This window comes from Prosopis cineraria, unplaced genomic scaffold, assembly GCF_029017545.1.
Source record: "Prosopis cineraria cultivar Desert tree isolate PC_DT_omini unplaced genomic scaffold, ASM2901754v1 PC2, whole genome shotgun sequence".
Lineage (NCBI taxonomy): Eukaryota > Viridiplantae > Streptophyta > Magnoliopsida > Fabales > Fabaceae > Prosopis > Prosopis cineraria.
In genome coordinates, this window is record NW_026555333.1 from 1,708,189 (window position 1) to 1,719,876 (window position 11,688).

Sequence of the window (11,688 nt, forward strand, 5' to 3'; positions counted from 1 at the left end):
GTGGTTCTCACTCTCTCATCTCACAGCTTAACGAGGAAGACAGAAAACACAGAGGAGGATTCAATATTTTTTGACCATGGTTAAACAAATTTTTTTAAAGCTGTTAATCACATCCCTGAATTCTCTTCTCCCCACGTCAGGACATGCACGTAGTTCGAGTATTAACAACAACCATGGAATCTAAATCCCTTCTAAAATGCGTTAATTTTTTTTTTTTTGGTGGTCTACAAAATACCTCGTCATTATTATTATTATTATTGGTACATACCACGTTGTTAATTAACCAAACTAGTGGTCTTCAAAACCAGAACTTTTCTTTTTTGGTAAAATCAGTTTCATCTAGATAATTACTTCTAGATCGAAGCCCAATAAGATATTCTACTCTCCAGGGCCGGAGCCCAATGTTAAGGGAACAAGGCTTACAGGCCCAGGGATTTTAGGAACAAGGCTCACTCCAGGGCTTCCATCGTCGACCCTCCCTAGTTTGGCCCAAAAAAGAATAGAAACTCGGCGTCCCTCCCTTCTCCGCGACTGCGAATCGCTCTTCATTGAGTGAAAGTCGCAACCTTCATTGATGATCATGCTTAGTTACTCTCTCTAGAACTAGACAACAAGTAGAGCAAGAGAAGTCAATCATGCCGTTGTCTTCAGTCCCAGCTCGTCTTACGCTTCTCGCACTTTTCTCTGCCACTACTTTCTATTGTTTATACAAATCTCGCCGCCTCAGACTCTTTAAATTTCCCCTATATCATAGACCCACTCTTCCCAATTCCAGAGGGAAGATTCTCTTCGTTTCTCAAACAGGTACTTCTAAATCCCTTGCTCAGCGTCTTCACCAGCTGTTGGCGGCCAACGATCTCGCGTTCGACCTCGTCGACCCCAAGGACTACGAGCCTGAAGACCTTCCTAAAGAAACTCTAGTCATCATCGTAGCTTCGACCTGGGAAGATGGAAAACCACCTCCCAGTGCCAAATTCTTTGCAACTTGGCTTGCTGAAAGTGCCAAGGATTTTAGGGTGGGCTCTTTGTTGCTTTCAAGGTGCAAATTTTCTATATTCGGCGTTGGGAGCCGAGCTTATGGAGCCACTTTCAATGCGGTTGCATGGGATTTGGCAAAGCAGATGAGGGCGTTGGGGGCGACGGAGATGCTTCCATTGTGTGAAGGAGATGTCGACATAGGCGATATAGATGGGGTTTTTGATCTTTGGTGTGCTAAGGTGGTTAGGATTTTGAAGGGTGCTGGTTTAGAAAACGGCAGGGTTTTTGAGTCCAGTGTCGTTGGGGAATCCAATGCTCAACGCCTTGAGGATTCCGACGAAGAGAACGATGCGGAGTCGGAGATTGTTGATCTAGAGGACATTGCGGGGAAAGCTCCTTCGAGGAAGTCAGTGCCAGTGGTTGAAGCTTATGGGAATTTGGACGGCAAAAGAGAAATGGTGACTCCAGTCATCAGAGCAAACTTGGAAAAGCAGGTATACTTATACTGTGGTTTTGTATTTTGTTTCCAGAATCTTTTCTTGGTAGTTGGCACTTTCAAATTTCACTTCTACTGGTGAGTTGCGTTCAATACTAATTGTCAGCGACGTTTAATCGCCTACAAGTATTCCTAGACGATGCCTAAAATAATGAGAGGAAGTAACATAAAACTTGTTTGCTGTGCTATTATCACCGTTTGTGATTTGTTTCAATTATATAACAAAGAAAGTAGTTAGTAAGTAAATGCATGTAGAACATAGTAGGCATTTGTAAACTGCACAGGAATATTTCTAAGTTTTGTTTTTCATCTATAGTCATTCCATTCAAATGCCTGCGGAGGAGATTCACTTTTGTGTCACCTTATTTACAGTATACGGAAACCCCTGCTTAGGGACTAGGGTCTAGGGTCTAGTCGACTAGTCGCATCCTAGAATCCTAGAATAATATTATAACAGGACATAAACTTGTATTATTCTTATATTTACTAAATTATACTCTCTGTAAGTGGATAAGCAGGCCATTCCTTGGGCCTTTGCCCTCTGGTATTCAAAAATTTCATAGATTTCTGTTTCTTTAACTACCCGTTCATGTTTACTGTCTGTTTAACTTGCTGTGATATAATATAGGCTAATTTCCTTCTTGGACTTGTACGAATAGCTTATATGAATAGTCATGGTTTACTATTGAATATGACTGCTTCTGTTCTTAATCGGCGTTCTTCAAACAATATCAATGTGCAGGGATACAAAATTATTGGTTCACACAGTGGTGTTAAAATTTGTAGATGGACAAAGTCACAACTTCGAGGCCGAGGTGGTTGCTACAAGCATTCATTTTATGGCATAGAGAGTCATAGGTAATCATAATCCATTTTGGTAATGATTTGCATTCTTTTTTTTTTTTTTGTTTTTTTTAAGGTTCCGTACATGTTCCACACTCCCATTTTATAGATTATGTTTTGAATATAGTTAAATCCATTAGCTTTGTTGCATGTCTGTGTGGAGTTTTATTTTTCTATTTGAGGGGGAAGGGCTTTTTGCACAATTTCTTCAGCTGGCATAGTTGTTTGATGAGTAGGAGTATCTTTTCTTTCTTTCTTTTTCTTAGTGGATTTTTGGGAAAGTATCAATGGAAGTAAGTTTCAATATTGTACTCTATTAATGGATGAAGGTTCAGGAACCCTCTTGATGCAGTGACGCATTATTTGTGGTATTTGATGGGAAAAAACAAAAAAGGAAGGAAAGAAGGAAGACATACTGTTGTCTGCTTTAGCTTTTTTTTTTTTTTTTTAAACTTGGCCATGGGTTTGGACATTTGATTGAGTTTCTGATGCAGTCAAAGGTTGCATATTTTGTATTTATGTCCTTTTAATGTATCTTCTGTTTGATTCTTTGAACATTAAAGTTCAGCTGCCAATTTAAGTGTCAAATGTTTGGCTGATATACTTATAGGTGCATGGAGGCAACCCCTAGTTTGGCATGTGCAAATAAATGTGTTTTCTGCTGGAGACATCACACAAATCCAGTAGGGAAAAGTTGGCAGTGGAAGATGGATGATCCAATAGAAATTGTAAATTCTGCGATAGATCTACATACAAATATGATTAAGCAAATGAAAGGAGTCCCAGGTAAATTCATTTGTTCTATTCTATAAGCATTTTAAAATATCAGGCTGCTCTCGAGAGTGATCTATCTACATATGCTAATGATGATGCAGCCAATGTAGCTATTGATAATTCCACACTTTATTGGTCACCATCTTCTGTATGAAAATATCAAGGTAGACTTAAGTTATGATCACACCTTGTATTTTTTTTAAAAAAACATATCTTTCATATCAATTATTTGATTGAGTAGTTATTTTAGCATCTGGATCTGTCTTAAATCTGTACTGTATATTTTAATATCTCCCTATGCGGGTGTTGTATGGTGACAATATGGGGCTCTATACATTGCCTAATGTTCTATCCAAGTATATTAACACTCGTAGTAGGGTGTTGGCATTTTCCATGATTGATTAGTCTGATGTAAACTGCCTGACTGATGGCTTTTCCCAAGCAAGGAAGCACAGATACGCCGATTTTGGTGGCATATCCGTGTCCGATACGTATCGGACACAGAAACTCGCTCCGTGCAAGTACGTCCGTGTCCAACACGTTTTTTTTTTTTGGGCGACATGGCGAGACACGGCGGGATACGGCTTTGACGCGGCGAACACGGCTGCTACACAAGACGCTGCATTTTGTGTAAAAAATTTAACTAAATCCTTAATTCGCAAACCATTCAGCAGTTCGAACGTTTTCGGATCCTGCAATCTCTCCCCAGTCTCGTTTGTCGCTCTCGTCCCTGTCCGTGCTTTCTTGTTTGTGCCGTCGTGAACCCATCCATTCTCAACTCGCAAGTCGCGTCTTGTTCTGTCTTCTGTGGTTGCTCAGCTCGTCGGTCCAGTCGAGGTTCTCGACTTCTCGTCCTTCACTCGTCTCGTCTTCTCTCTTCTCTGCCTTCTTGAGTTTTGTTTCAATATCTCACTCGTCTTCTCTGCCGACTGTGATAGCATGAAACTGAAGCATATTTATTATTTTATTATGTTGTTGCTTTTTTTAAAAGTTTGATTATTATTTATGTTATTCATTTAATATCTTGCTCTCCATATGCACAGAACCTGTTGCTCTCTGTTTATTTTAAACTTAGTTTGAGTATAATTCTCAATGGTTCTGGTCCTGTCTTATTTTAATTTATGTTTTTTTCTTTTTTTTTAATTAGATATGGCTGCAACTAATAATTTTGAGGGAAGTATTAATTCAACAGCCCGTAAATCTTTTATGAATGAGCTACAAAAAGAATGTCACTGTGGTTATTTTGTATTTGGTTGAATTGTATGCATTTTTAATAGTTGAATTATTGTTTATATTTATATAAAATTTTTTATATATCCCCGTACTCGTATCCTAAAATTTTTAAAATTTGCCGTATCGCCTTATCATGCCGTATCGTATCCGATACTCGTACCCGTATCTGTGCAACCTAGTTCCCAACATATTTCTCAGTGTAATTGGTATTCTGGATCCAAAAATATTTACAGAGTAAAACATTCGGCTTTGTGTCTTCATAATTCCTTAAGTTGTTCCTAAAATTATTAACATATAACTGGCATTTAGTATATAGTCTTCTACAAAGGAAAGATGAAGTGCATAACCCAGTTATGGTCCCATTCCAACTGATGCAGAGTACTGAGAGCACTAGGCCTTCTACATCCCCACCATTTGACTTGTTATTGCATGATTTAATTACAAAATTGGTCTATTCATAACCAAGAAACATCTTTTCTTTAGGAGTCACCTTGGAGCGGTTATCTGAAGGCCTCTCTCCTTGCCATTGTGCATTGTCACTTGTTGGAGAACCTATCATGTATCCAGAGATAAACTCGCTAGTAGATGAGCTACATAGTCGGCGGATTTCTACATTTCTAGTGACAAATGCACAGTTTCCAGAGAAGATTAAGTTATTGAAGCCTGTCACCCAGGTTTCTGGGCTTTAATTGCTTTCAAAATAAAAAATATGCTGGTGTTGTTAAAGGTGAACTTAATTAAGCTTGTTTTGGCACTTTGCAGTTGTATGTGAGTGTAGATGCTGCTACAAAGGATGCTTTGAAGGCAATAGATAGACCACTTTTTGGAGATTTCTGGGAGCGATTCATTGTTAGTTCTTTCTAACATTTATTACGCAGTACCCTCTACTTCCCAGTGTGAAGAGTCTAAACTAATCTGAAGTGCAATTAGATTACTGTGTAAACATCATACGGGGCCCAAACTGTACATATTAAGTGTTATTTTAAAATTGAAGTAAAATATGAATCTACTGACAATCTAAAGAGCAACTTATTATGAATTGGTTTTTCTTAATTGTGTGAGAGCTCTCTTGGATTCAAGATCTTTTAGGATCGTTTTCTCTGTGATTGTCATCTTTATAATTTCCTGTATTTCAGTTTATCTTTCACCTTCCTGATGACTATCTTGTTTGAAAAACTGTGACAGGATTCATTGACTGCTTTAAACGAGAAAGAGCAGCGAACTGTTTATCGTTTGACCCTGGTGAAAGGTTGGAACACGGATGATGTGGATGCTTATTCTAAGCTCTTTGGTATGGGAAAACCTGACTTTGTAGAAATCAAGGGAGTAACGTATTGTGGCTCGTAAGTTCCTCTTATATTTTTATTAGCCCACTAGCTTCTTTATCTGTGACTTTGTTGCTGAATGACAAATACTGAAATATTCACAGGTCCGCTACATCAAAATTGACCATGGAAAATGTACCCTGGCACGCTGATGTAAAAGCTTTCTCAGAGGCATTGGCTTTGAAAAGCCAAGGGGAGTATGAAGTTGCGTGTGAGCATGCTCACTCATGTTGTGTCCTCTTGGCGAAAACTGAGAAATTCAAGGTTGATGGCCAATGGTACACATGGATAGACTATGAGAAATTTCATGACCTGGTGGGTGTTGTGGACTATATTTGGTTTGAATTATAAGTTGGTTTGCAAAATTATTTTTTTTTTTCCCTCATTTAAAATGCAGGTGGCTTCTGGGAGAAGTTTTGACAGCAGAGATTACATGGCTGCCACGCCATCCTGGGCTGTCTATGGAGCAGAGGAAGTTGGATTTGACCCTGGACAATTGAGATATAGGAAAGAGCGACATCATAAATCAAGCCAATGATCAATCAGGTCAGAAATACAAGAAACATGGGCCTGCAACCTCTGTTTCCTACCTTTGTTTCTTTCTCTGTTTTCTCCCTGAGGTTCATTATCAACCTTAGTAGGTTATACTAGAGGACATTGTCTCAATCCATGGCTTTACACTTAGGATCAACTATTGCAATGTAATTTAACCCCTCCAGCCTTTCTGGTTTTCCCTATTCAAGGGAGTTGAAGACAGCACTTCATACTTCCTAGTTCTTCAATTACCATAAAGATCATGGTGGTGAACATTTTTGTTCCGGAATTTGGAAGCATGCCTTGTCTCAACGCGAAGTTCCATTGGTGGGTGCAAGGGACAGTAATTCCTTAAAAATTGAGATGTATAATATTTTATTGTATTTCGTTTATCATTATTCAACAATCAACAGTAGCTGTCCTTTTTATTCTTTTTTTAGGAATAGGCGAAAGAGATCTTGTTATCATTGCTCAGTAATTAGCATCTCGAAGGTTGGGGTTCTCACAGCACAGAAGAATATTGGACATCCTTAACCCTGGCGGATTTAGAACAAATGGCTTAACCAATTCAACTGGAAAACATACCTTTAGGTTCCAACACTTTACTTGCATTTTGCTATTAGTCCCTGTACTTATTTTTGGGTATTTTAAGTTCCTACAGTTTTATTTTTCATTGTTTTTAATCCTTCCATAATCAAAGTATAGGGATCTTAGAGGGGTTTAAAAATGTAAGAACCTAAAATACTGGAAAAAAAAAAGTGCAAGAACCAATAGTAAAATGTAAAAATTCGAAGTTATGTTTTTTCCAATTCAACCTAGGTGTTGAGGTTTTCATCTACTTGTTATAAATGAAATTTTTGTCATTTTCATTTCGTATAGACAATAATTTTAATTTTTCTGTACATTGACAGCTCAAATTTTGTCTTATCATGCATCGAATTTGTAGTGATATTGGGTTTTGCATTTATATCAGAATTGTTATCTGATTCAAACATTTTTCTCTAATTCAGAAGGTTGGCATGTAATTGGTGTATATTCCTGGAAGTTGTTTTTCTGTCCAGCAATGAATGTGGTCGCTTAGTCGTACCCCCCTCATATGCAATTGTTTTTTTTTTTTTTTTGGGGGGGGTTGGGGTTTCTGATTTCCCATTATACTGAAACATTGTTCCACAGCGCGCTAACTATGTTATGGCTATTAATACTTGCTAGTTCCTTCCATATCCATCCACTGGTCAACTTTGCATTTTAGCTGGACGACAAACTTTGGACCACCATAGAGACCTCCTGTTTCTACTTCGATCACACATCTAACTGATCAACGCAAGAACCATGGTTTACTTCTATAGTTGCAGCTTTTTAATAATTTGCTGTAGCCATCATAGTTATCATCCAGGAAACCAGTAAACTTCTGCCTGTGATGTTCATACTTCATATTAAAGGTTTGAACAAGTCATTCAGACTTGAGAGGCTTAAATTGGAGAAAGTATCTGAGATTTGGATGTCAGTATAGGAAATGCAGTTTTTAGGAAAACGGGAGAGGTGAGAGGCGAGACAGGAGGCAGGAACAGCCTTAGAATCGGAGTGGTTACTGTGTAGAGGGTACTGAGTTGAGAATACCCAAAAAACTCAGAAATAAAGGGGCAACTTGTCGACCACGGTCAAGTTGGGATCCGCTTCTGACCCACCAGTCAAAGCGCATGTTTCTAGCGCGTCAGTGAGGACCCACTCTTGCTTCATGCTTCCATCCCACCCTGTCAAAGCTGGTTTCACTCCTTTCACCCGGGGGGAAAAGAAACAGCCGATTTCACTCTCGCCCTATGATATACTCAAAACTCCTGTCATCCTTGTTTCACATGGACTTCGATATTTTTAACTAGTTTACAGGCATTAAAAAATAGGTAAGAGTGGTTGGTTTGTATCTATAAAATGATAAAAATTGACAATTTTTAAAATTATTTTTAATTAAATCTTATTCTAATTATTTTTTATTTCTTTCTTATATAATCTCTCTATAGTACAGTTAATAACAAATTTTGTGAAAAGAAAAATTTAATGCAATTGATTATTTATAAAATATCTTGTATTTTGGATCAACACTGGTTGGTAGAAAATGTTGTGTTGTTCGAATGGGATGGGGTATTAATTTTTTTACTCCATCCCACCACAAATTTTATTTCAGTAATTTTTTTTCCTTTCTTCCCGAGTTTTCGTTTTGCCAACTTTTTGAAGTACAGATGTTTAATATTTTGTTATCCATGCTTCTCAATTGTTAGGCTTTATGCAATTTGTTTAATGTCGTATTTGGCCAAATCTAAAGGTATTTATTTAAAAAAAAAAATCTTTGTGATGTAAGAAGAAAACAGAAAATTGGAAGTTACTATCGCTCAAATCATTTCCCAGATTATTTTAATGAACATCTGACTTGTTCAATGTATACATACCTTTTCAGTAATCCATGTCCAGCAAGGTTAAACAGACTTAATTTCTTGTGTTCATGACTTTCTGTTTATCACACTTCAATTGTAATTCTAAACCATTTAAATCAAATTGCAATTATATAAATTAGTTTATATTTTTAAAAATTATGATATCAAAATTATCTAATTCAATTAAACAATTCAAAAATGCAGGGATCCCCCAGAAGTCATTTGAGCCTGATGAGGGTATACGTGAATAATGAAATTTTCTTAAAATGGTCTTACTTATAGTTTTTAAAATCAACTAATAATAATGGCATATGAACTGTAAGTGACACAAGTTAAAGGAAAGGGGGAAAATTCACTACTTAAATATAGAATCGATCATTTGTGTCCAGGTGTTACGTTACCTCTAATAAATTGAGAATTGAAAAAAGAAAATTGTTCCACGTAAATTGGCATGGAGTATAATCAATAATCAATATCAATAATTAATTAATTTTGCATTTCTTAAGACGAGTGTGTAATTCTGACGGGGGCGATTACGAATTTACGATCACACGTAAAACAAAGGAAGCCTCTCATGTGAAAGGTGGGCATGATGAGTAAAGACAATCCCTCGGCAAGCCGCTCAACAAGCACGTGGACTTCACCTTCAACGTAAGGCTCATTAGATGGAAGAATCGGGATCATTGATTGGTCCTGCGAGGCGGCTACCATGTTCTAGAGTGGAGCGTGGACTTCAACCGCCTCGATGCTTCAACCCGCACACAACTTCTCAGCACACAGCCCATAGCCGAAATTTCCAGATTCAGACCCACTGGCATCAACCCACCTAAATATCCATCCTATTTTTTTCTATCCCTATCGTCTCTCTCAGATTACCCGCTGTGTTTTCTTTTTTCTGAAACTCTTAATTCTCATCCTCTTCGCAATGATTGAAATCACAGGGCAAAAAAAAAAAAAAAAATCTTTCTTCATATCATCCTACATCCAGGTACGGAGGAATAAACAGGAATTGAGGAAAAAAATCCATTTACCACGCGCAACGTAACAGTGGCAAGCAATCAGATTGAGAGAATCGTGATAGCAGAAAATATCAACATGATAACACACAACTGCTACTTTCAGCAGCAAATTAACACAGACTAGTAATCTTATCTTTCTTTCTGCCCGCGTTCGGATAACAAATACGATTAAACTCATGAGCTATCACGCACGCAAAGTGATTTCTTTGATACCTGCGCTTCCTGAAACTTGTCATTTTTTTCCAATACCAATCGTTGAAAACCCAAGGCCAACCAAGAAACACAATAACTGTTCCTTTTTTTTTTTTTTCAATAGAAGGAAGGAAAGGAGGATGATTGTGAGTAGTGGTATTAACTGCTCTTTCTGGGTTTGCTTTTCCGCCTAGCTCTGCTTCTCGAAGGCTCGCTTTTTGGGTCCTTTGAGAACTGTGTGCATGCCGATGATGATCCCTCTTGCTGCTGCGCATAACGTTGTTGCTGTTCCTGTTCTTCTCCCACGCCGATTTTGCCTTTCTTCGACGAGCTTTCTGAAACTTCAGCTCTACTTCCTGCTTGTTCTACAATTTCTTCTTTGCTTATTTCAGTTTTCTCGGTGATCTTCCGAGGCCTACCTCTTTTTCGAGGGGTCTGAGGTTGATTTTGTTGCTGAGTCTGAGGCTGCTGGGTGTCATCTCCCGTCGACGAAGCTTCAGCTATTGCTACCGATAGTTCTTTCGTTTTTTGTGGCTTTTTCTTACCCATAACCATAAATTTTTTCTCTCTTATCAATAACACGCCCAAAGCTCCAATATTTCTATGCCCCACTCGCTATTTCTGATTCCTAGATCATCAGTCTTCTAATATCATCAAAATCAAATCCGTAACACCAGAGTCCCTCTATAGATTCCAAAAAACTAAGAAAAAGAAAGCAAAGGAAAGAAGCGCGGCAATACAGCAGATATTTCTTTTCGCAAAACCCTCGGTGTTTCCTCTCTCTCTCTCTCTCTCATACGCCCCCTCCCCCCAACTCAAGAAGCAAAAAGCAAGAAGACCAAAATCTTTGACCAGAATCCAGGGTCGGGGAGCGACGCTATTAATTAAAGCAGCCCCCCGGTCTCATCTATATAGCATAAAATGACATAATAAGCAATAAATACAGGCTTTCAATTTCATTGGAGCACAAATAGAATAAACAATTCCTAAAAGCTCAGAAGCTATCTTTCCTTTTCTTTTTGTATGTTCATTCCACCCATTCTCATATACACACAAGTATCATAACGCTTCAAAATAGATTTAGAAAAGAGACGTAGCTAACCTACCCAGGGGAGTGGGTGTGTGGGTGATAGCGATTAGTGAGAGAGCAAAGCATCGAGGAGAAGACTGCCACAAAGAAATATATGGAAGAAGAAGAAGAAAATAAAGCAGGGAGCAGTAACCATGGTTAAGAGTATGTGTAGTGGACCAAGGTGGGCGATGTGAAAAGGGCATGTGGGTATTTTAGGAGGAGGAAGGGGTAAGGTTTGGTGTATTGTAGCAGTCAGACTCAGACTGACCTTTTATGTCGCTTCCCGGGTTTCGCGTCCCTCTCTCGCTGTCACTGTTTTAAAAATTGGACCGACCGGTCGGACCGTCGATCAGTCTAGTTTTCAGTTTGATTTAAAGAAAAAAATTATTTTAAAAGTTGAGCCGGGTTGAGCCGTTTCGAACTGACGGTAGGATCAAAAACTGGGGGTCGGATCGAGAATCGGATCCGATTTTTGGACTGTTCAAAAAAAATTTTATTTTTTATCAAATTTTTTTTAAAAAAATGACTAATTTTTTTAATCGCTTGATATTATATTGTATCGTATGGCTTGTTAAGTCGTGATAAACTTAAAATATTTAATTTTTTAAAGTTAAATAGCAATTTTATATGTATTTCTTATATTTAAATTATTATATACATATATAATTTTTTTTAATTTAATTATTACGTCACCGGTTAGACCATGCGAATCGTGAACTGCTGACTTTTCCAGTTCAATGTCCGATCCAGTTCTGAAAACATTGCTCGTTGCCTTAACCTTTAATTCACAGGGTCC

General features: G+C 37.9%; 2 protein-coding genes across 6 annotated transcripts; one reads left to right on the forward strand and one right to left on the reverse strand.

Annotated features, from left to right (window-relative positions):
• The first annotated feature begins 520 nt into the window (after positions 1-520).
• On the forward strand, positions 521-6,854 carry LOC129303377 (S-adenosyl-L-methionine-dependent tRNA 4-demethylwyosine synthase). 5 transcript variants are annotated; one of them, XR_008591466.1, is made up of 10 exons: positions 521-1,472; positions 2,217-2,332; positions 2,928-3,103; positions 4,808-4,998; positions 5,087-5,173; positions 5,510-5,667; positions 5,754-5,964; positions 6,047-6,195; positions 6,393-6,510; positions 6,624-6,854. XR_008591466.1 is itself a non-coding variant. In XM_054942664.1 (9 exons), exons 1-8 carry the CDS (start codon positions 636-638, stop codon positions 6,185-6,187), a joined length of 1,917 nt encoding a protein of 638 aa, XP_054798639.1. In that variant the 5' UTR covers positions 521-635; the 3' UTR covers positions 6,188-6,195; positions 6,393-6,854. The 5 variants fall into 5 exon arrangements, 3 of the variants coding, with proteins under 3 accessions (XP_054798639.1, XP_054798640.1, XP_054798638.1); XM_054942664.1 differs by having other exon boundaries at positions 6,393-6,854; XM_054942665.1 differs by lacking the exon at positions 6,393-6,510.
• Positions 6,855-9,618: 2,764 nt separating this feature from the next.
• LOC129303385 (uncharacterized) lies at positions 9,619-11,081 on the reverse strand. Its single transcript, XM_054942674.1, has one exon. The coding sequence runs from the start codon at positions 10,373-10,375 to the stop codon at positions 9,980-9,982; it is 396 nt and encodes a 131-aa protein (XP_054798649.1). The 5' UTR covers positions 10,376-11,081; the 3' UTR covers positions 9,619-9,979.
• Between the last annotated feature and the right edge of the window lie 607 nt (positions 11,082-11,688).